General features: G+C 40.8%; 1 protein-coding gene across 1 annotated transcript in view; it reads left to right on the forward strand.

Moving 5' to 3' along the window:
- Nucleotides 1-24901, forward strand: part of Ndnf (neuron derived neurotrophic factor) — a 36639-nt gene extending 11738 nt beyond the window's left edge. Inside the window, exons 2-4 of the mRNA XM_055612848.1 lie at nucleotides 15956-16144; nucleotides 22270-22394; nucleotides 23149-24901. Coding sequence (XP_055468823.1) covers nucleotides 15957-16144; nucleotides 22270-22394; nucleotides 23149-24542 — 1707 coding nt within the window. The 5' untranslated portion in view covers nucleotide 15956 and the 3' untranslated portion in view covers nucleotides 24543-24901. The remainder of the gene's footprint in view (nucleotides 1-15955; nucleotides 16145-22269; nucleotides 22395-23148) is intronic.
- Nucleotides 24902-25886: the final 985 nt, after the last annotated feature.

The following is a 25886-nucleotide window of genomic DNA, read 5'->3' on the forward strand; positions in this document are numbered from 1 at the left end:
GATTAAGCCAGCCAAAATTCCAGCATCATTCAGGGAAGCGTTTGTACAGTCCTTCCCCAGTCTGCAGAGCTATTTGGCAATTGATAGTTGCTGGGGGAAGGAAAAATCAGTTTATTTCAGATGCGGACCCTTGAGAGGCAGCCCATGTTTGAACAGATGGTCCTGTACCAATACGCATACTGATAACACGAATGGACTTAGTGGACTTAAAGAGCTCAGGAAATTGGGAGGGAAGAATTGGGAAGGAAAATGGGAAGGGAGAGATGGGGTGGTGCATTTGATAATAATAAAACTCAATACTTTCATATATGAAATTCTCAAAAAGGAATTTTTCAAATTAGATTTAAAAATACCTTTCAAATTCATAAAAGCCATTTAATCCAAGTTTCTGGTACACAGGGAAATTTACTTTTTCCTTTGGAAAAATGAGGAAATGTATCACTTTCATGTTATGGATGAGCCAGAGCTTACGCTGTCAACTTCACAACGCAGATGTAGATGACGATACAATTTGACAGTGAGACGAGCTAAGTAATAGAATGCTTGCCTAGTATTAATAAGACCTTGAGTTTGCTCCCTAGTCCCCAGATGATGAAGAACATCTTGCATTTAAAACATTCATATTTAATCTGAGGAGTCTTGGTCTCCACACTAGATGAGGAAACAGAGGCTGAGCTTCAGAGATACACTAAAGTTCAAGAGCTGACAGAAGATTACCAGCTCTTCTCTACCTTGGATCTTTTACCGTATGTTCAGTCACCTTTTCTTTTCTTTTTTTCTTTTCTACTCTGCTTTGAGCTTTCCAAAGTTGAATAAAGAGGTAATTGAGAAATTGCACGGTAGAAAAGGATGGAAAAGAACACAAAACAGGCCGAGACTTAAATCAGGCATCTGTAGGACAATTTTGTCTTGAATTGATGGGAAAACAAGATGTGGAAGGAGTTCAAGTGAGATACGGAGACATGTGCTAGATGAGAGAGCTAAATAGAGAAAGTAAAAGAAAGCCGTGTTTGCACTAGGTTCTCAAAATGACAAGGAGGCCAGGAACTTTTGTCCTTGGAGGACATTATCTCATGTTTCCAAAATCTGCCTTTGTTCAGGGAAAGGAGCTGGACTTTTGTAAAAGAAAAATATATTTAACAACTGTTACTTTTAAATTCCTTTTTTTTAACAAGACACATTTCTGTATCTCCTCTTTATTTTTTAGAAACAAGAATAATTTAGAATTTCACCATTTTTATCTATTTAAGACCCCTCATTTATTCTCTCATCTATAGCTTTCATTATCTTTATTTTACTTACTTTAAGAATATGATGATGGATATTAATGTTTGAGAGTTTCAAAATTAAAAAATCATGAAAATCGGAAGATCCAGAGGGCAAAAAGCCATCTACAATCTGAGTATTTATTTGAGTGCAGCCAAAGCCAAGAACATTCTTACACTATGGGGCCAACCCAAGGTCACACCCCAGACCTGCTGGACCAGACTGCACTGTACTGGGCAAGGTGAGTGATCCATTCTGTTAGTTGAGAAGCCGACATTCCTTTCCTTAGATCAGAATGTACTCCAATGCGTTTTCAAAGGGAAAGAATAGCTCTCCCCCCCAAGTAAATGGTGCTCTATTCTGCTAGCATACATTTCTACGTGCTCTAGGAGAGAACACACATATTTCCAGCACACATGTAGGTCATCTGGCTCATGTGCCCCTGGACGCAGCAGCCTTGCCCGTGGTGCCTTTTTGACGTGTACTCCCAAATATTAGGGATATTCTTCTCAGCTACTTCAGTTTCATATAGTAACCTGTTATACATTTGGCAATTACAAAATTGACAAACCAAAGCACATGTTCATTTCTTTCTCTTCAGCTCATGTTATTACTTGGTGAAATTCCTCGTTAATGAGACAATTTCAATATCTTCATTTTCATTAATTTATACATTCCTCCAAAATGCCACAAGGACTGGCTTGATGCTTGGCTCTGTGGCTAGCATTATTAACTGTTGAGCATGGCTTGATGCTTGGCTCTGTGGCTAGCATTATTAACTGTTGAGCACTCAAGGGTCTCACGTGCACAAACAGAATTTAAGATGGTTGTCAGTAAAAATGGATGACTGGATTTCCCTGTTGTTATCAATGCTTGAGTCTTACAGAAGTAACAGAATCTCGCCTCCAGAGAAATGGTTAAATGTGTTTCAGCATAGGAATGGCCTGTGCTGGGGCCTGAGCTGGGAGTACAAAGCTGAGTGGGAGGAGGCTGAAGAAATGAGTTTTTCAAAGTGAGTAGGAGCTGGAGGAGCAGACTCCCATACAACCAGGATTTTAGATTAAAGCTCATGGAAAACCATCTGACAAACCCATTTTTTTCCAGAAGTATATTGAAACAGATTTTTAATTGTTATCATGTGACTATTGTACAAACTATAAAAGCAGGCCAGAGTGACGCAATATGTAGGTAATTTTTGGCACTGGCAGATTGGATAGGAGAGATGACATATGCAGCAGGTGGATTGTGGGATTTGATGGTTAACAGAACACGGATGTTAGCAATGTTCCTCTTTGATAGCTTCAAGGACTGACGTACTGTTACAAGTGAGGCATACTTTGCCCTTTAAACGGCATCTCATTCCTCACCAGGACCTTTACCTGTGTGATCAAGCATGGATTCTGAGGCTTAGAGTGGGCCACAGTCTATTCTCAGTCATCACAGGAATGTTCTGCCAGAAGAAAATTCAAGTCTGGCTCTGGAGCCTGACTAGGAGAGGCCGCCACTGTGCCATTTTCTACTCCTGGGCGATGAGAATGAATGTGGGTCTATAGCTCAGAACGAGCTGAGCAGCTGTAGCAAGCTGCTGTCTCTAAGTTCCTCTCACATGATGCAAACTTTCGGGATTTTTTTCTGATAGAAGATCATCTTGATTGTTTTGGTTCTTGATATTAGCATTTCAGAAGCAAACAGAGCAATTCTGCAAATATTTATTCCATGCCCATTTTGTGCAACTAAACTAAAAATAACCACCTAAGGACGCCAAGATTAAAAGAAAAGAAAAGAAATGTATCCTCATAAACTGTGTCCTGTAAGTCTCAAGAGAAGCATTTCTATAGGGACAAAAATACATATAAAATTTCTTACAATTCAACTGAGATGGGGTAGGACCATGAAAACAAACTCTGGTTTCTGGAAAGGACTGTGATTCTGCCTCATCTGTTCTTTAGCACCCCTGTTCTCTGGGGTGGGGGGACTCATAATGGGCATTTAATAAACACGAGCTGTGTTACTGGCACTGTACATAGATGGCTCCGAAAAGACACCATTTAAGCAAACAGTACCTCGCTGCCATCTTAAGAGGCTTTCCTGACGTCTATAGAGCTCCGTGTGCTGTCTGACTCCAGAAGGTTAGAAGGCATTCTTGGACTGTTGCAATAGCTCTTAGAGTTTAAACAACTCTTTTAAGTAGAATGGCCTTGATGTTACTGTGCTGTAGTCACATCTCTATTTCCTTTTGGTCCTTGGGATAAACTGGGAGGTCCCTCTGCCTCTAGGGTATCTGGTGATGGACCTTAGAGCAGAGCTGTGTCTACTCTCGCTGTAGCTTCAGTTCATTATTCTTCACCTGACATGAGCCAGGACTTGTTTTCCTGGCCCTGTGACCTACTGTAACAGTTGTGAAACCATTTCCTCCAAGACTGGAACATTCCATCATGCAAGAATGCTCCTTAGGCAGGAAGGTAAATACGTCAAAATAGACCCAGGAAGTCCCTGAAAGTGGCCAGACTCACTAGGCTCCTCCCTGCCACAGGAAGCAATAAAAGCTTCAAAGAATATTCTCAGAGAAGCTAAACTAGAAAGGAGACTCTGAGACCAGACCAGCTGCCTGGAAGAACCAGAAACCATCCAAACTGCCTGGAATAGTTTGAGGCAACCAAGGCTCCTAGAAGGGATACTCTAACCTGTTGAGATGCCTGCATACTGTACAATATGTTTCAGGATGGGCTTTGATGATGAAGTTGTCTTTGAGTCATTTCTGCTCCTATAAGGAACCCCAACAAAACTCATTGGTTCATCAAGTTGGATTTGGGTGGGGTCCGTACTGAGGTCTACCATGGCTTCTTCTGGGATAAGTAGGGTGTGTGTGCATGTGCGTGTGTGTGTGTGTGTGTGTGTGTGTGTGTGTGTGTGTTTATGAAAAGTTTTATCATACAAAACTTACTGAAAATCTCATTCGGCTAGTAGTTGCAATTAACACATAAATGGACAGATCCCCAGGCATGAGGCCTGAGGGACCATGGACTGTGCTGCCCTTCTGTCTTCCTCAGGGTCTGCGCTGTTGAAAGTACCTTCCAATTCCAACATCCTTAGCTCTGTGTAGCTTCCTCTTTATTCTAGCCTTTATGAAGACCCCACCGAAATGTTCTCTCCTCACAGCTGTCCTCTAACCTCAGAGCCTGGAAGACACTGCCTATGCCTCCTTCCCTGTGTTCTCCAACCTCTTAGGTGGTTCCATTTTCTGTATGGGACCAATTGCTCTCTGGAATGGGCATGTTAAGATGATGTCATTGCTTACTTGTTCTTCATCTCTCTTAGAATAGTGTGAGCCTGACAGGTGCAAGCACTTCACAAGTATTGTTCATTGTTGTTTCAGGGTCCCTCAGCCAGTCTTAGCGCAGCCTTTGTACCCAAGCAATGCTTGGCCGGTTGCCCACTGAGTGCTGTGGTTCCACTATGCTTGCTGCTCTAAAGCAGCTTCTTCTTGTTGGTGGGGCTTGCTTTAATTACATCACTAGGAGCTGGATTATAGAAACTTTCTTTGATCAAAGCGCTGTGGAAGATGCAGCCCATGTGTTTAGCAGACACAGTTGGAGAATCACCAAAGCAGTTTTCAAAACTGGGCTTGTCGAACAAACAGGAATATCCTTGAACGTGAATAATTTAAATACCTTGTTTGGTTGGTTGATGTGGAGAATAGAATGTCTACGGTTTTCTGAGAAACCACATAAATTATCTGAGGTTGATAGAAAGTACATGAAGATTTAAGGTTGTTAACTTATGGATGAGAAGAGAGAAGAGTCCATGAGTTTTCATAGAATCTTCTTTCCTGCTATAGTTCTCTCTAATACTCTAACTTTTATTGTTCTCTGTCACAAGCAAGACCAGCTGATCTCAGTGCAGAGGGTCCAGTGACTAGCCTAGGAGGCCACTCAGTGGAACAGAGCTTGTAAGCACCTGGCTCCACTACAAAGCATACAAAGGGACCCCTGATTCCCCACCTTGGACTGTCCATCCCCTCAGTGTATTGCCACTCCATGACCCAGCCAGTTGCTCCTTGACTGTCTATGGCCCTGATGGCATTTGATACCTTCCACTCTTTACTAGGCAGTCATCTGCTTCCTCAGTGAAAACCTGGGCCTAGAAAATCCTGTGGGTTCCTGTTTCATCACACAGCCTGTATTATATGATCCCTCTTGCTGGGACTGTAAAAAATACTCACAAGTACAATTCATGTGACATTGGGAAAATGCTCGCTTGTAGGAGGGCTACTAAACACAGCTTAGGAAGAGATCTGGTCTCTTATGTGATTCATTTCAATTTTCTTCCTAACCCCTGTGTCTGTTTTTCTTATTTTTTCTCCTGATCACTAGGAATACAAATGATAGCACAGCTTCAGGATTCCTAGTTCTATGGAACTTTTGATAAATTAGTGCACCTGACATGTTTTGCTCCTTCCACTTAAAATGTAATTTCATTAGTGTGTGTGTGTTTGTGTGTTTCTGTCCTTTTCCAGTAGGTTTCACCAGCCTTTCCAATTTCTGGAAGATCATATTCTTCATTATGATAATTGAAGTCAAAACTTTCACTTTTTTAGGTCACGTATTTCACCATTGCACACTTGAGTTTTCCTCCATTGCATAGAATTTGCATCACATGAAGAGAATGTTTTTTTTTGTCCTATTCTCACTTTTTTTGGACATTAGAATTATTTAGGCTGTAGAGATGGCTTAGTGGGTAAAGGCGATCACTGCCAAAGCTGACCACCTGCCCACTAAGTTGATCTCTGGAAGAAGAGGCCTGACCCCTGCAAATTTTCCTCTGATTTTTCCCCACATTCACACTGTGGCATACACAAAATAAAAATAAATAGATGTAGAAAATTAAGAAAATAATTAGTTCTAAAAGTTGCATCTACACTAGGGAGTAACTCATATATTATGTCAATTCTGCCTAATTTAAATTCGCTCCGATTTCTTGTTTCTTCCTAATATAGTATCCTTGATTCTTCACCCTAATTCTGTCCTCATCTCCTCTCTATATTCTGTAATCCAGTCTGTAAAACATACCCCAAAGCTTCCTTCTAAGTCACCTTCACTCTGCCACTGGCATGTGCAAGAGCCTTCCTCTGAGTTTTTAAGAGACTAGATTGATTTTGTTTCTATAATCACTCTTTCTCTAAAATTGAGTCCCTATTCAGTACAGAGTTCTTGCTTAGATGGATAGACAAGTAGGCAGGTAGATAGATAAATAGAAGATAGAGACAGAGATAGGTGATAGATAGATAGATAGATAGATAGATAGATAGATAGATAGATAGATGATAGATAGACAGATGAATGTATAGATAGACAGATAGATGGATAGACAGACAGGCAGACAGAAAACATGGATTAGCCTGTGTTCTTTTCCTTCTTACAGAGCTTCCCATCACATTTAAAATAGAATCCACAGTCTTTGATGTGGTTGTAAAGTTCATATTACGCACACTTTGCTGCCTGCTCTACCTCTATGTCCCATTGACAGCCTTTTCTTTTGTCAATACCCCGAGCTTAGTGCCACCTCAGGACCTTTGCACCAGACATTTCTCTGCTCAGGATGCTCTTTCCCTTGACCTTTGCTTCTCTGGCCTTCTCTTTCTGTTTAAATCTCAATGTAAATGTCATTTTCTCCACACAACACTCTCTAAACACAGCTTGACGTTGCTGTCACCATGTGTTCTTTCATCCAAGCCTATTCTAATTATCTGCATGGCAATAAATAACAGCCAATGTGGTTTTCCTGTTTGTATTTGTATGCTATCTATCACTTTGACTGCAATATGCGCTTTATGATTCTTCCCCACATGGGCACCTGAAGTAGGGCAAGCACTCATTACAAAGACTTAGAATTAAGAAGAAGGAGTGAAAGTATAAATGCTAATTGTATTTGTAAGTAGCTTTGGCATTTGTAGGATATTTTATTATTGTTGTTGAGTCCCTACATTACCCGACTCACTTTGGAGTGCTGTCACTTATCCACAACTTGGCTTTTTTTATATTAACTTTTTGACCATAGAATGTTTCTGTTAAGTTCACTTCTCAGCTAAGGTAACTATAGTGTCAGTTTGAGGGTTTGTGTTGCCGTCTCCCTTTCTCTGCTGACTTGCCAGGGCTAACTGCCTCTGCTCCATCTCCACTTTGTCTCTGCAGAGAGTGAGGTGTGAAGGGAATGGGCTGCTTTGGGAACATTTCACAGGAAGTCATTTTCAAGTCATTTTCATTCTGCTGCAGATCAACAGGAAAAAAAAAACCACACACACACACACACACACACACACACACACACACACACACACGCCTAGCTGTCAAACAAAAGCAACCGAGCATTTTTCTCCCTTCCCACAGGCTCTCTTCATTCTAGGAATCATTAGCTGCTCTCAAGACAGCAAGAATTCTCCCAGTTATCTCCAACCCAGAGGACATTTTGGTAGGGGAAAACACTCACTCTTTGTTTCAGCTTTACTTTTCATTCTCCCAAACATTGCTCTTGGACTTTCTCATATCTTGTAGTCACCCATCCAGTGCATTTTAAATTTCTTTCATTTGCTAAACTAAGACTGTTTTCCCAGATCAAAGACTAGGTCTGTTTATGGTGCATTGACTTTGACCATTATGTTATTACTGTGCTTTTCTTGGCCTTAATAGTAGTAAGAAGACATGGTTACTTACTTTAAAATGTGTTCTTCTTTCAAGTAGTTCTGACTCCGTACACTCGGACATTTAAAATTAGAATGTCCTTGACTTCGGCCCTTCCTGAACTGTACACCAGGAGGATTACAGCAGGTGGACTGCAGAATGGAAACTTTATTTGAATCTTTGGCAGGTTTTAATTTTACATTGCTTTTCTATATTAATTCAATTTCCCTTCAGAATGAAAGTTGGCAGTCATTGAGGGAAGTGCTCAGGGAGGTTGGAATCACTGGTGTAATGAACTCTAAAGCCCTTCATAATTATGGCACTATGGAGTGGCAGCACATTCTGTCAACAGGGTTGTCTCTAAAAGGGACATGTATTTGCAAGGGAGCAATATTCTCACCTGCTGAGACCCTACCACAGGACACACCAGGAGACTGACTGTAGACCTTTTTTTTTCTTCTTCTTTACTATTCAACCAAAACAAGGAATTTTGGAATTTTACAAACAACCAACTAACTTCAGTCAACATTTCAACATTTTTCTTCTTTGAAAAGTCAACAAAATCAAACCTCTTCTAGGAATTTAACTCTTATTTGTGCATTTCTGCCTTGAAGGGACTTTTGCATCCAAGAGGCAAACTCTGCACAATAGGGTACAAGCACAGCTCACGTGCTGGCTGCCAGCAGGTTGATGCAGACACAAGGACCCTCCCTTAGACCGACACCATATTTTCCTTTATGCTAGGTCAGTCACTTAAACATATTATCACATGTGCTTGCATGATGCAAGTAGCAAACACCCTCAAGTTTAATAATAGAAATTAAAAAGACTAAATATTTGCATAAAAATAAAATAACAGAAATCTTTGTGACATACCATTCCTTGAAATTATCCTCACTCAATTATAATCATGCACTTTCTACTCTCTGTAATTAAACATTAAATTTTATTTAGTCCAGATGCATTTGCTTCAAGTCATTTAGAATATTCATCCGTTTGTGGGGCTTTGGAGGTTGTTTCAAATTTATTTAAAGTAATATAAAGTGAATCTTGATGTGGGTATTCTAAAATTGTATTCTTTGTGAAGCATATTTATATCCATGAATTTGATCTTGTGTTTTAAAGCATGGAATAGTTATAATCACCTGATGCTATTCTTCACAAATATGTGCATATGTTTCTGCAAATACATTGCAGACCTTGATTACTGGTGAAGGGAGGTTGGATGAGTTCGCTTTTTTCTAGCAACACCGCTAAAGAGAGCTGTTAGTGGCAGTTCTGAGGAGTCTGCATGGCTGAGGAAGGTCAGTGTCTTCATTTACATTCTGCTGCAGTTTAGTCAGAAACTCTTGGTCGGATATATCAGAAACCACATAGTTTTTATTTGCCAGATTTGTAAATTATCCCCAACGATAAGATACTGTAGGTTAGATTGTAGTCCGTTTGACACAAGCTGGACTCATGTTGGGAGAGGGACGCTCAATGGAGAATGCCTCCATCTGGTCTACCTGTAGGCAAGTCCATGGGGGCATTTTCTTAATTACTGATTGACATGGGATGGCCCAGCCCACTGTGGAGAGTGCCATCCCAGGTAGGATACCCTGGGTTAAATAAGAAAGCAGGCTGGGTGAGCCATGACAGGCTAGCCACTAAGAAGCATTCCTCTATAGTCTCTCATGTTCCCAATTCCAGGTTCCTACCCTGAATTCCTGTTCAGACTTCCCTTCATGATGGAGTGTGAAATAGAGTTGTCAGCCAAATAAGCCATTTCTTTCACAGGATGTTTTGGTCCCGGTGCTAACTGCAGCAGTAGAAAGCAAACTAGAGCAGCAGTCTATCTACACTAGAAATCAGCAGTCTATAAACGCTAACGGCAAGATTTCTGGTAGTTTGAAATTGTTTTTGCTCGAGATTTTCATTAGAATTTGTAGTTCAAACTGATTGAATTTTGTGCAGCAAAAACTTATCTAGGTTTATTTGCTTGTTATCACTATGTAAACCATTTAAATAATAAATAGTGTTCACCAAGCAAGCCAGTGGTTTGCTGAGGACTGGCGGGTGGACAAACTGCCCTTACGTAATTGCCAGCACATTGCATGGATTGGCTGTATGGAGATGCTCCAGGTGTCTTGCTGCAGGTTTCCCTTGTTTGGGGGTAGGCCAGTTGTAGGTTTCTGTGATGCTGTTGCTCAGACTGGGCACCTGGCTCATCCAGGTGTACTTTAAGTTTTACTTTGCTTATTATCTGGCCATTTTACCTTTCATGAGCATCTCTCAAGTTTGTGGGAAAGGAGGAAGCCTGGTCAGTTTGAATGTATTCTAACTATGCTAAAGGCTTCATAGATTAAGAATCTGAAGGTCAGAAAGATGGCTAAGTTGTAAAAGCTCTTGCTGCCAAGCTGAGCAGTCTGAGTGGGATTCCCGGGATCCACAAGTTACAAAGAAAACTACCCCCCAAAATTGTCCTCTGGCCTCCACATGCTCACACCACAGCACACATGCCCATCCCCCAGCCCCCACATACACAAATAAATTATTGAATAAATAAATATTAACAAATGAAAATTATAAAACAAGAAGAATTTATTTGTTTATTTTAATTTCCCATTATATACCCTACTCCTTATAGAAGAAGAAAAAATGGTTTTTATTTTTTTATGGTTGGGACTGGAGAGATGTCTCAGCAGTTAAGAGTGTGTGCTATTCTTACAGAGGACCTGGACTTGATTTCCATAACTGACATTAGCTGACCTACAGCTGGCTGCCTATAACTGTAATACCAGCAGATGTGAGGCTACTGGCTTCTGAGGATGACTGTTACCCATAACCACACACAGACAAACATGTACACACACTTAAAATAAAGGGTCTATTTATTCATTGGCTTATTCTTTAAAACTGATATTCAGTTCTTCCCTTGCAATTTGTACTCTTCAGAGTCTAGCAAAGGTGAAAGTAAATGAGGTAGATGTGAGTCAGTCCTGAGGTTCCAAAACACTGAGAATCAAATGTCGGCACATCTGCTTCACTGTAGTGTTTACCTTCTTACCACACAGCAGCCGCAGATGCCACATTTTAGATTCTTCCTTTAGGACTACCCCTCATTGATTTTTGCTTCTATGTCAACTAACTACAGCCATACATTTCTAAATAATTTGACCTGAAGAATTTACGCATGTACATATAGCATACAACTAAATATAAAGCTATCACTGTCCACTATCCCTGGACTCGCCTCATCTTTGTCAGTATAGAATGCATCATAATCTTGAGATATTTTAGAAAAAAAATGATCTCCACTCCTCAGTTTCTAAGTATGAGATAGAGATGGAGATAGTGGAGATGATAGAGATGAAGATGGAAAAGATGGAGATGCAGACAGAGAGATGTGATAGAGGCAGAGGTGGAGACATAAAGAAGGAGAAAGAAATAGAGTTGTAGACAGAGCTGGAGATGGAGACAGACTAATAAAAGATAAGAGATGGGATGGGGAGAGGAGAAGAAAAGAGAAAAAGAAATATTTTGGGGGTAAGTTTTAATCTGACACACACTATCCTTCCAAAGAGTGAAACTATCTCATGTGTTAGTAGCCTGTAATTCCAAAGACTCTTCTCTCCTCAGTGTCCACAGGATTTAGAAGAAAGCCTTTTGACAACATGAACACTGGCAGATATTTGTTAGTATCTGAATGTTTCAGGCCCCAGAAACTTCCAGTCCAAACCATGACGCTGACCCTGCTTGGTGTTTAGGACAGCAGCGTGCAGTTTTTCTGGATTATGGATACAGCCATGCTGACTAACTTTCCTAGAGCAATGCATATGCATTTGTATTTGCATGTGCATATGATACCCTGACAATTTTTTACAACTGATTGAGTTACGCTCCCTGTGGTAGAGGAGAACGAGATTCCTTGCTGCAGACTGGCACATTCCCCACATTATCCACCAGATGGCCATGTAAGAAGTCATTCTGAAATTGCAATTCTGACTAATGAGTTTTTAAATACCGTTGCTCTGGGGCTAGCATTGTTTTATTTGGGCGAGGGGAGGGATGTTCTTTTCTTTCTGTGAGATGGAAGGTCTCACTGTAGCTTGGGCTAGCCATAAACTGGTTATGTAGCTGAGGATGACGCTGCCCTCCTGATCCTCCTACCTCCATCTCACCAGTGCTCTGAACTCAATTTATTTTTCTGATATAAATCCTCTCTGTGGGAGCCACAGCTGGAGCCTGTATCCTCTGAACAGAATACAGCGTTTTCACACGATGGTCAGTTAATTCCTGACAAGGAGACATGGTGAACAACAGTCTCTTTCCAGAGACTGGGGATCAGGTTTATGCCACCATGCCTGGCCTGATCAACATTACTGAATCCAAACTTTAAATCTAGATAAGCTGTAGATGTGGAGAGGAAGCAAGGAGAAACAAGAGAAGTCACACCATTAGAGGGCACTTCTGTAATTTCAGAAGTCCGTTCTCAGAGACTGACTTAGCAAGGCTTACTCTGGAGAGGAATGTATTTCCAGTTGTTTATTTAAAGTGACTAATCCCTCATACATGATAAGAAAGCAGGAGGACTATTTGAAGGAAGGGGACTGGAGGATGGGAGAAGGGAGTGGGGAGGCCTTGAATAATCAAAAAGTATAATGATACTTATGAGTGAAAGCCTGGCAAGAAAGCCTATTACTTTGTAGGCTAATTTAAAAAAAAAATATATAGTGACTAATTCTTAGAATGAAATTTTTAGAGAGAACACATGGGTTAAAGAAACTATGCAACTTTAAGACATCCATTGAAACAGTCTCTAAATGAATCAATTTTTGATCAGTGCGTATAAATTATGAGTTGAAATCTACATGTTGTGCTTACAAAGTAGTGTTTGATTATCTTTGATTCCTTCTCAAAACACATTTAAAAAAAATAAATCCTGTCTATAATCTGATAAAATTGCACAAATGACTAATGTTCATCAGGGTAACTTTCCCCTCCTCAATTATTTAATGTTGAAATGTTGAATGTTCAGTGAGGCCGAGAAGCTGAGTTCAGTCTTTAGAACACGAATGGGAGAGAGAGAGAGAAACTACTCCCCCAAATTATCCTTTGACCTCGGCCATCTTAGCACGCACAATGACACTTGTCCTCTCGCACACAAAATAAATAAATAAATGTATGCTTAAAATATTGAATGCTGAACCAGAGTATGATATAATACAGATCCCTGTGTCTTCAAGTTATGTTAATTTTAAACACTTCTCTGAAAAAATCATTCCACCCTCTTCATCATAATTAGTGTGACAATTCTGGTGGTTGTCAGAAAGCAAAGATGTACCTGATGTATATTTTAATAAATAAAAGAGGAGGCTAGATGAAGGTTGGTAGTGGACACCAAATCTCAGATAGAAGAAACAATATTCAAGTGTTCATGGCACAGCAAGACTGCTGTGCATTGAAATAATTCAGTAGATGCACTCTAAGAGGTAAAGGAAAATGTCTAAAAGTTTCCAACAGAAAGAAGGAATATATGTCTAAGATAATAAGAATGCTAATTATTCTAACTTGATCAGTGTATGTAAAATACATGTATCAAATCGTCATACTTGACACCATAAATATATACCATTGTTATATGCTGACTTAGTTTTTAATTTTAATAAGCTAACTCTATTCTTTCTTGGTGGAGTCTAACATGCTTATTTACTTCATGTACAAAATTATTAATCTACCATATAAATTTACCATTGGGCCATGTCTCGTAGTCATGGAATGTTAGTTTTCAATCTAAATACCCAAGGGCATCAGTCGGCCTACTGGAGCCGAGTCACCTAGTGGAACGTAAGGCAGTTGGCAGCCTTACGGGCAGACAGAGAACCTACTGTGGTATACTGCCCCGGAGTAGCCAAATCCTCACCCTTCTGAAGAGACTTAAGCAATTGTCTAGTATTTTTCCTCAGAAGGCAAAGAGGCCTCACCCCGAGAGGAATGACCAAGGATGTTTTGTTTGGTTAAAATCGCAAATCTTCCTAAGCACATTTTATTGCATGCTTAGCAAATACCAAATGCTATTCAGACTTCGCACTCCTTCACCCCAGACAGCAATGGGGAAGAGAGTAATTGCACTTCCAATTACAGCGCAACTAAGAAAGGGTGGAATATGGAAAATTTTTCTTGAGAGACATTGCAAAGTTTAAGCTCTGCCGTCGATTCTACCTGCAATGGGAGCCCTTCTCTGGCAGTGTAACTGAGGTTTGTGTGATAGCAGCACCTACTTTATACTGCATAATAGTTCTGACCAGTGTTATAACCCAGTGTAAGCATAACTTTCACCACATTTGCTAACTTTAGTAAGGCAATCAGGAAAAGAAGCTTTGCATATAGTAACTCTATTACTGCAGATATTTTGGGTGGAAAAATAAATTCAAAGCAGACGAAAAATATGCAGAAGAAGTTGAAAGTACTTTTTTGAGCAAGATGACTCTGAAAAATTTATTCACACCCTCATTATAAAGTTTATTGCTTTCAAAACCATTTTTAGTTATCTAAATTGTTTTAGTTTTTTATGTGCATGTGTGTGTGTGTGTGTGAGAGAGAGAGAGCGCACATGTGTGCGCCTATTCACATGCCTGTGCATTCAAGTGAATGCCACATACATGTGGGTGTCTCAGAAGGCCAGAGTCACCAGATCCCCTGGAGCTGGAGTTACGGACTGTTATAAGTTACCCTATGTGAATGGTGGGAACAAAACTTGACTCTTCTAGAAGAACAGGAAGTACCGTTAACCACTGAGCCATCTCGTTTTTTGACGGTACTCAAAAACAAACAAACAAACAAACAAACAAAATTAAAGTCAAATGATGTCAAACTTATAGTAACTGCTCTTTCAATTTTTATTAGCATCCACTTCATTTCAAATTATTACAAACATTTGCAATTACCTTTTTCCCTGTGGGAAGTGCTTTAGTATGAAACCATCATATTTTTCTAATCCTTGAATTCCTGGGAAATAACTCATTACAAAATTATATACGGAAAAAAAATGAATGGTTAATCAGAAGACCAGAACCTCAGTTAACATGTCAATCTTTGTTCCTATCTAGGCCATCCTACAGAAAACTGAGTCAGGAGGACGTCAGTGGCCTTGGCAGCATCTTGAGTGTACAGGCCTAGAGAATGAGCTTTAGTTACTGATAGGGAGCCTTGATAAATACCACAATATAACTCATTAGAAAGATCCTTCAAGAAGTTACTTCCAATGATTTAAAGGTCTGAGTGGCTTGTTCTACAGAAGTTAAGACCAATGATTTAAAGATCTGAGGCCTGGTTTCTGTCATGTAAATGTGTATGCAAATGTGCTTCTGTTAGTTGTAACAATCAGATATCAATAAAATAACTTTATGACTTTGAATCAACTTTTACAAATGATGGGGCTGAGCATCTCAATCTTTAAAAAAAAATGCCTAATTTGTGAAACTCTAGCGTTAAGTAAAACATACAAAATTCTGCCAAATTGTAAGCAAGAATTTAAAAATAAATGTGTAAAATCTTTCTGCTCCCTGTGACTCTCTTTGACATAATTTGGAAGTTTCATCCAATAATGGTGTCAATGAGGTCACTGAGCAGTGACTCTGGCCAACTCTTGTGCATAAATTTTGTAAAACATGGAGGGACTGACCCTTGGTGATCCTCTAACCTCTCAGACACTGACAGGACTTTTTCAGTAAGGATCACATTGGCTTCTCCACAATGAAGTGCTGACTTTCTTTCTTAGGACTCAGGGAAGTTAATGCATCAAAAGTTCTTTCATTTCAAAATATTTTTAAATATCTGAGATTCTAACAAATCCATCCTTAACATTATGAAATGGGTTTAAATGAAACACAGAAGAATTGCTCCAAAATTGTGTGTATGTGCATCACTGATTCTGGGTAAATGTAGGGTGCTGACCGTTCCGGAAGCTTCCTCACCTGACCCAGGGTCTGCCTGCAGGGCTAATCGAAGGGCTTGTTTCTGTTGCCCAGGATGGACCTGCTCCATTGGTGTCTGCTGTGGCTCCTGTTACCGCTCACCTCGAGGACCCAGAAGCTGCCCACCCGAGATGAGGAGCTTTTTCAGATGCAGATCCGTGATAAGGCATTTTTCCATGATTCATCTGTGATTCCAGATGGAGCTGAAGTCAGCAGTTACCTCTTCAGACACACGCCTAGAAGGTACTGTCCTTGCAGGGCTTGATGCTCAGTGCCCGTATGAGAGGCTCCACAGCAGACAGTAAACCCCCACGTGGACTTCTGAAAACAACATGTCAACAGCATTGCGTGTTTTCTCTACGGGAGAAAGACATAGCGGCCGCGCAATAGCTGCTCGTTGGCTGAGGCTGTCCGGGTCTTCTTAGTTGTGCTCCCTGTCAGATACAAGAGGCAACTCCGTAGTCTCGATTTTTGAATGAGTGACATCTAACATCTAGGAGAGTAAGGGGTTTCTAAGACAGCTCTGTAAACTGAAATTACTTCAACATATGGCTCTTCAAACATTTGCACTCATGGAAGGATAGTACAAAGAGATAAGGTGAAATTCTGAGAGATTCAAATATTGAAAAACTGACAACGATCATTTCTTTTGCTCCACCATCAACAGGCTTCTGTAGTGTTTCTAAACATGCCTGTCATTAAAAGTTACACATATATATCATAGGAATGAAATCTTTCAAACTATTACATATGAAATTATCAATCTGTCAAGCTTTAACTCTTCTTTGTCTTTCATTGCTAATGTTTTGAAATATTTTTTTTAACTTGTCTATTTAACCTGAGATGAACTGATATTCCAGGACATAGAATTTTCCATTGTAACTAACCCATTTTTCCAAAGTCTGAGATAAGTGATCTTTATGTCATATTTTCAATTTCATGGAGGGAGAATACAATAAACCTCTTCTGTTTAGCAGCCCCACTATTTTGTCAGTTGGAAGGAGCACAGAAGACCAGTTTTCAGAGGTGAAGTGAGAACTCTTTCAACCCTGGAGTAAAGTAACTTGTGTGACAGAATGCAACAGATTAAGAACTGACTCGAAGTGTCAATAATTATGCACCTTTAAATGCTATTCATGAGACTGAAGATATAGGGTGAAAAGCTTAGTACATGGAGGAGCTTGTTGCCCTTGTCCTCACAGAGACAGTCTGTGAGAAAAAGAAAAGATACATGATGCCATGTACGACTTTAGAGAAATCCTTAATATTAACTGAATTTGTCATTGAGCCTACATTTTTGTCCTTAAAATATTTGAGTGAAAAAGACTAAAATTTTTCTTTAGACATGTCTTTCATTTCCAAAATATGTTTGGGTTCTGTTCTCTTTGTAGTGTTCTTTAAAAACAGCTTTTCAATTATATAATCATGTCGCTGAATCAAATAAATGGCTCACCTTCTGACCTTCTAAAAGTTAAGCAATCTTTAGTTGTAGTTTTAAGGGTGGCATTAAAATGGCACTTTCTTTAAATTATGCTTTTGTTCCGCAACACTGCACAGCTGCCAGTACCTCTTCCCTTTTCTTTCTTTCATTTATTTTCCCCTTTTTTTCTTTATTAATTACACTTTACTCACTTTGTATTCCCTCCCTCCCCGTGGTTCCCTCCCTCCTGCACGAATGCCCCTCCCCAAGTCCACTGATAGGGGAGGACTTCTTTTCCTTCCTTCTGATCCTAGTCAATTAGATCTCATCAGGAGTGGCTGCCTTGTCCTCTTCTGTGGCCTGGTAAGGCTGCTTCCCCCTCAGGGGGAGGTAATTAAAGAGCAGGACAATCAGTTCATGTCAGAGACAGTGCCTGTTCCTATTACAGTGGAACCCACTTGAATACTGAACTGCCATGGGCTACATCTGTGCAAGGGTTCTAAGTTATCTCCATGCATCGTCCTTGGTTGGAATAGCAGTCTCAGGAAAGACCCCTGTGCTCAGATTTTTTGGTTCTGTTGCTCTCCTTGTGGAGTTCCTGTCCTCTCCAGATCTTACTGTTTCCCACTTCTTTCCTAAGATTCCCTACACTCTGCCCAAAGGTTGCCCATAAGTCTCAGCATCTACATTGGTAGTCTGCAGGGCAGAGCTTTTCAGAGGCCCTCTGTGGCAGGCTCCTGACTTGTTCCCTCTTTTCTCCTTCTTCTGATGTCCATCCTCTTTGCCTTTCTGGATAGGAATTGAGCATTTTAGTAAGAGTCCTCCCTCTTGATTAGTTTCTTTAGGTGTACAGATTTTAGTAGGTTTATCCTATATTATAATTTAGTATTCTTGTCTTTTTTTGTTTAAACACACTTTAAGGCCCCTTCTGTCTACAACTGAGTGCAGTGTTTGCTTGCACTAGTTAGGTAGGATTGTAGCCCCAAGAAGACACAGACTTTTGGAGTTGGAGGTAAATGCAGCGGCAGTACACACGGCTGCTGCCCATGTTCTACCTTGAATGGTTGTCTGGAGGAGTGGAAACAGACGGCGAGACCAGAGGTTGTTCTCGTAGTACACACAAGCCGCGAAGCTAGGTGGTGACGTGTCGGGCATCCCTCATTCATGTTTTCTCCTTCATTTCACTTTGCCAGCCTCACGCGGCAGTGCATATCTGAATGCACAGATCATGCCCTTTCACTTCTTATTGTCACTCTCTTCTACGTGTGCTTTGTGCATGCTTAATAACAAATGCATGCCATGCCATGTTGTTGGCTTAGGTTCTAGCTTGTCCCTAATTTGCAAGCTTTCAGATGAAAGTGTTCCCGGAGGGATGTCCTGCTGCTATCCGTGCATGACAATCACCTCGAGCAGTGCAAACATACTCCTGTTTGTTAACTGGTACACAGTCAGTCATCAAGTTACTAACACATCATTTTTAGCTAAGGAGAGAAAATGCTTTCTGAAAGGGAGAGAGCAGCAAACAGATCGGTTCGCCCACTGTTTTGGCTCTGATGTTGCCACGCTGTGCTGCTCAAGTAAAACCCAAGAAGCAAACCATGAAACTCCACACACTGTTTGATATTGTGCCAATTTTATGTGATACGGAAAGGCTTGGCTTAATATCATCTCTGCTAAAGGATAAAAAATCTTCTTGAGAAAGTAGGCACATTAAGTAGTAAATATCTTGACACATGTGTGGGTGGCTGTGGTACCAGACTTGGCACAGTAAACAATTGAATCAGCTAGTTATCATCTTAGATCATTGTCTAGTATTATTTTAGAGATGTTGCATATGCTTAATATGCTTCTCAGTCTGTCTTCTCTTGCCCTATATCACCCGCCATCTCCAAATTCATCCCTGAAGAGTGAAGAGAAAACTTCTATTTTTATTCAGATTTTATGTATTCAAATAGAAACGGATTCTAGATATAATATCTTCAAGCCAAAGTAACAAGATTGCTGTTAAGATTCTGGAGTTCAGCTCATTGCCTTAGTAATGCATTCATTCAAAAATATTCAGCAAGTGCTTGCTTTATTCAGAAATGTGTGCTAGCATGCTGCGCATAGGGCGTACAGTGACATGGAAGATGAGCCCTAACTGGGCCTTGGGGTAATGTGAGATCAAATAACCACGCAAATGCATATAGACACAAGTTGCAGTAGAGGTGACAAGTGAAGCACATAGGCCCTGACAGAGAGCATGCAAATCTCTCTGGAATGACTGAGGACGGACATTTCCGAAGAAGGAGGATGTAAATGTCAGCAGGGCACATCTCAGAGACCCAGGAGTGGGAGGAGTTTGGGAGAAGTCCTGTGTGGCCACAGCACAAAAACTGAAGAGATGGAGGCAAGAATAAAGCCTGATAGGGAAGGCATGACCTCACTCAGAAAGCTTGACCATGGATGAGATCAGTTAGAGACTTACTCAAAGCTATGAAGAGGCTCGAAGCTGAAGAAGAAGTGGTTTTTTTGTTTGTGTGTGTGTGTGTGTGTGTGTGTGTCTGTATAATATTCCCTTAGTTTTATTTCAGCTTCCCAGCAGGGTACACTTGGTTTGTTCAGGGCTATGGAAACCATCTTGACCTTCTATTTGTTATACACGCCACACAGCTTCCTTGCCTAGTATAAGGAACGCACCAGCATCCATACTTATAAATATACAAAAATCCAAAAAAAAAAAAAACCCAAAACATTGAGACTGAACAATCTCAGTCTAATATGAGGTTTTAAAAATTATCTCAGCATAGTAGAATTTGAAGTAGTAGATTTGAAATAATCGTTTCTAGGATGCTCAGGCTCCGGGCCACCTTACTTTATACATAAGGGCCTGGCAACTGCTCTTGTGCAAACGATGCTTGTGAATTACGGTACCTGGGAAATGGTACGGGAGCCTATGAGAAACGATGAGGCTTAGATATAAGAAAGGAACTCTGACATCAATGGTGATGTACTGATGTCGTTTTCCTCTTAGTTTGGGAACAAGAAATTCTGCATACTTCATTTTCAACTTGTAAAAGTTAGAAAAGGGTAGTTTTTATTATGGTCACCCAGTGTTTCACCAGGTTCTAGAAACTTTGAATCAGGCTTTTTATAGATATTGCTCCTGTTTCAATGGAAAGAATAGTTGAAAGTAGGAAAATGATTTAACAGTGGAAATCACAACCGGTCAGTTGACTCAACAAATATTTTGAATTATTTTGGTGTCTGAGTATATAAATCAGTGAAATAAACAGCTGCCCTCTTGTTGTCAGTCTAGTTGAGGGAGACAGAAAATTGAAAAAGGAATAAAAGAAGCACAATATGTTAGGTTCCAATAAATGTTTTGAAAATAAAATGAAAGAGACACTCATTCGCAAGAAGGAAGTATTTTACATATGGCATCCAAATGGATCCTCAGCATTGGAGTGGAGAGCTGAAGGAAGCCCCTTAGTCTCAAAGACAAGTGCTTCGCCAGGCAGAGGAGCAGACATGCAGAGGCCCCAGGTCGGCACCACAAGCTCTGAGCGACATTCAGCAGAGGTTGAGCGTGAAGAGAGTGTGAGGCACTGTCAGCTGTGTGGCTGGCACTCTGTAGCACACAGGGACCAGAGGATTTTGAGCCAGGGCAAGTGTTGTGTTTGAGGGTTACAACACCAAGGGGCTCCAGTGTGAAAATAGGGAGCAGGTCAGGAGGCCTCAGCAAGGCTTCAGCAAGAGGGAATGAAGACAGACCAGCCAGGAGAGAGCAGCAATTTCTACATGTATTTCAAAGGCAAAGTTAAAAAAAAAAGTCTGCTAATACATTGTGTACGAGGGAGCTAAAAAACCACCAACAGGGACTCCAAAATGCTCATCTGGAGTGGCCTGACATTGGTCTACTGAAAAGGGGTCGGCTGTAGGAATTCAGATTAGATGCCTCAGGTTTGTAATGCCACTGTCTTCTTGATGATGGAAAAGTTCAGGCTAGGGATTTAAACCTGAGAGAGTTAACATGTAAGAGGCAATGCCAGGCATCTGAGGTGATCCAGCAGCAAGAAGTGATAGAGAAGGAGAATCCATGTGAATGCTCGCTAGAGAGATTGGATGTGGGAGACACGCTCAGAGTCAGCAGAGTAGGGAACTGTGGTCAATCTGGCATGTGTGCTGGTGGTGAGCATATGGAGAAGAAAGATTTGAGGGATGCTGAGCTGGTACAGTACACAGGAAGTGAAGCCCACCCACTCTTTTGCCATAGAGTCTGTGAGCACTGTGTGTGGGCTGGCCAGCAGTGATTCCAGTTTCCCTCATTTGCAAGGTTACAGGCTTTGAAAGACAATTAAGTAAAATTATGAAGGCAATTTGGAGTTAGAATCTGCATCTTTTTATCAGTTAATGATGTTTTTATTTTCCATAAAATATCTCCTGAGGTACCATAAAAAAGCACAGAGCAGACTGTTTTGAATTTTTTTAATTCTTTTTGAAAATTGTTAACACACTTAATTCAACAGGATGTTTCGGTAATAAATAAATAATAAACGCACGCACTCTGTTATCTTGCCAGAGATAAAGGGTACATTTTACAACTATGATAATGATGTCAGAAATGGATATTTAGACATAGGAGGTATACCATCAGAGTACCATCAAGGCAACACAAACATTTGTCAAAGTACAGTGCTATAGGGCACACAAGGAATATTATATGGTCGGGCCCCTACAGATGGGCAAGAGTTCAACTTGAACTCAGAACACTTGGTTGACTATCCTTTGTTTTTGTTGGTATTAAGTTTGGCTGCCAATTTGCATTTGGACTTCTAACTCTTGGACTTTCATAGTTTTATGTTTTCTCTGAGGTATGTTAAATGAATAAAATGAAAACCAAGTGGCTTTTCTGGTAAGTCTTGATTGTCGTTATCAGAGTCATCACAGGGTCTGAACTTTCCCATAGGTATTTCTTCATGGTTGAGGAAGACAACACCCCTCTGTCAGTCACAGTGACACCTTGTGATGCACCTTTGGAGTGGAAGCTTAGCCTGCAGGAGCTGCCTGAAGAGGCCAGTGCGGATGGATCAGGTAAACAGCAGGATACAGATAGTTTCAGCGCTCTGAAAGACAGCTGGAAGCCTTCTGAAACATACAGGCTTCTGTACGAGAAACAGCCCAGTTGCACATGTGAGGCTGGAGACTAAAATGGAGAAATGTCATGAGGTGACCCTGAACATGGTAAAGTAAACAAAGGAAATGGGGGTGTGGAGCTGAACAGTTTGCACAGTTTGAACAGTTTCCTCTGTGTCTGCTCTGGGCAAGCCTGCGTGGTCCACGATTTCAGCCTCAGACATTCTGGCTTAACTGTTGTGGGGTACAAAAGGCTCTCAATAGGTGGGTTTGAGACTCAGCCAAGGTTAAGGATAAAGGTGTATGCAAATAAATAGAGAAGCATTTAGCACTGTTTAAAGGCCAGAGTGAGAAGCAAGTCAGTATGAGAAAAGGGTTAGTACCTAAAGAAGATGGAGAGGGTGGAAAGCAAACAGAAGATAATGAGTGAAACCCAGCTGTGGCTCCTCTAGGAGAGTCTTAAAGACAAAGGCCTGTCAGCTGCTCCTATGAGAAGGATGCTTGTGAGCTATAATACCTGGGCAATCTTGGAAAAGCCTATGAGAAGCAGTAAGGCTTACAATACAGGTTCTGCTCTTCCCATGATTGTGGAGCCATTGCCTCTGTTAGGAATATGTCATGTCTTTGACATGAAGATAAGATGTTTGAAAACACAATGTAAGGCTGGCAAGCCACATTAACATGCAGCCTATGTTTCTCCCTTGTTCTCTAGGTGACCCTGAGCCACTTGACCAGCAGAGGCAGCAGATGACTGATGTGGAGGGCACAGAACTGTTCTCTTACAAGGGCAATGACGTAGAGTATTTTCTGTCTTCAAGTTCCCCAGCTGGTTTGTATCAGGTGGAGCTTCTTTCAACAGAGAAAGACACACATTTCAAAGTGTATGCCACCACCACTCCAGAATCTGATCAGCCGTACCCTGACTTGCCATATGACCCCAGAGTTGATGTGACCTCTGTCGGACGTACCACAGTCACTTTAGCCTGGAAGCCGAGCCCCACAGCCTCTCTGTTAAAACAACCCATAGAGTACTGTGTGGTAATCAACAAGGAACACAATTTCAAAAGCCTCTGTGCAGTGGAAACAAAGATGAACTCAGATGATGCCTTCATGGTGGCACCCAAACCTGGCCTGGACTTCAACCCCTTTGACTTTGCCCATTTTGGATTTCCAATAGATAATTTGGGCAAAGATCGAAGCTTCCTGGCAAATCCTTCTCCCAAAGTGGGGCGCCATGTCTCCTGGAGGCCCAAGGTTGACATTCAGAAAATCTGCATAGGAAACAAAAATATTTTCACAGTCTCTGACCTGAAGCCTGACACCCAGTACTACTTTGATGTCTTCATGGTCAATACCAACAGCAACATGAGCACAGCTTACGTGGGTGCCTTTGCCAGAACCAAAAAGGAAGCAAAACAGAAGACAGTGGTGCTCAAAGATGGGAGGGTCACCGACGTGTTTGTTAAAAGGAAGGGGACAAAGTTTCTACGGCTTGCTCCAGCTTCCTCTCACCAAAAGGTCACCTTATTTATTCACTCTTGTCTGGACACTGTTCAAGTACAAGTGCGAAGAGATGGAAAGCTGCTCCTGTCGCAGAATGTGGAAGGCATTCGGCAGTTTCAGCTCAGAGGAAAACCCAAAGCAAAATACCTCATTCGACTGAAAGGCAACAAGAAAGGAGCATCCAAGTTGAAAATACTGGCTACCACCAGGCCCAGTAAGCAGGAATTCCCTTCTCTTCCCCAAGACACAAGAATCAAAGCCTTTGACAAACTACGCACCTGCTCTTCAGTCACTGTGGCTTGGCTGGGCACCCAAGAAAGGAGAAAGTTTTGTATCTACAGAAAAGAAGTGGATGGAAACTACAGTGTAGACCAGAGAAGAAGAGACCAAAACCAGTGCCTCGGACCAGACACTAGAGAGAAGTCAGAGAAGGTCCTTTGCAAATACTTCCATGGCCAAAACCTGAAGAAAGCAGTGACCACCGAGACAATCCGAGATCTACAGCCTGGCAAGTCTTACCTGCTGGATGTCTATGTCGTAGGACACGGGGGACACTCTGTGAAGTACCAGAGTAAAGTCGTGAAAACAAGGAAGGTCTGTTAGTTACCTTGAGTGAAGATGTGTAGACCTACAGGAGAGACATGAAATCACTTTGCCTGTAAACTGACTACTCCCACACGGCAAACGGAAGTTGTGACCTGTGCTTGAAAGAAGATGCCAACCTGCGTACATTAATGTCTGTCTAACATAACCTGTAGACTTGTGTTCACACACAGCTGTGGGACTTACGGTCCATCTGTCTGATGTTGGTTGATGTCAAACAAAGAGGGTATCTTGATGGATACCACTCTTTGCTTTGACCATTGCATGAACTGCTTCTAAATTATTTTATTACCTAAAAATTTAAAATATGCCATTCGTTGCACACATCACAAATGCATATCATTCCTCTCTATAGATGTTAGGGGAAATATATAAATATAAATATAAATATAAATTATTTTATAAAGTCTGTTTTAAATGTTGATGTTCCTATTATTGTAAGCTATTAAATTCTTTCTCTGTTAAAGCATAGATCTAATCAAAGATCACATCACCCTCTCAGCAGTAATATTGTTGTTGTAAATTCTTATTTGTTCAGTAAAATGTTTAAATTCTGTATGTATCTCGTGTAAAAAGTTGATATACATTATATTCATGTACATAAAATTAAGGATATTAGATTATTACACTGTTTGTTTTCCCAAGCAGTACCGTGGTGCATTCAGTTTCTTATCTGTCCTTAAAACTCTGCTTCTCTGTAACTTGGCTCAAAAAATTTAGTCTTATTTAGTAGCTAGGAGGAAATGTTGCCTCTCTTGACATTTACTGGCATCAAGAGCCAGTTATTCAAATCTGGATTTGCACACCAAGTGGGAGCCGTCCTTTGTGGGAGCCCAAGAACCATTATAGGCTTGTTTGAGACTAGGACAAGCCAAACACTATCAACCTGATGAACAATCATTTTAAGTACTTATTTTAAGTGGCAAAATTGAGACAGGATAAGTATTTTCCATTTGCTTAAATTGTGGCAAACCTTTTTAACCACTACCTGAAGCAAATGAGAACACATTGATTAGGACTTTCATCAGTCATAACACAGCTATTACATCTGCTATTTATGACACTCACAAAACACTGCTGAAGTTGACTTTGCGTTTTCATCTGTTTTTAAAGGTAATTCAAGTGTAAGATATAAGACTAGCAGATAACAGCTGTTGCCTCTACCAGGGCAGCATGAGGCCAGTTTTATCCTCGACAGATTTTACTCAGAAATCCTAAAACATCACGATGCCACAGGAGCATGATTCAGAAATACCTATAAGTTTTAGTCATCTAAAACAATGTAACTTTAAGACAGCCTGTCACTGCCCAGCATTCTCCTTTCCCATTCACAAAGTTGGGGTG

Source organism: Psammomys obesus, unplaced genomic scaffold (genome assembly GCF_907164565.1).
Source record: "Psammomys obesus unplaced genomic scaffold, mPsaObe1.curated_primary_1811, whole genome shotgun sequence".
Classification (NCBI taxonomy): Eukaryota; Metazoa; Chordata; class Mammalia; order Rodentia; family Muridae; genus Psammomys; species Psammomys obesus.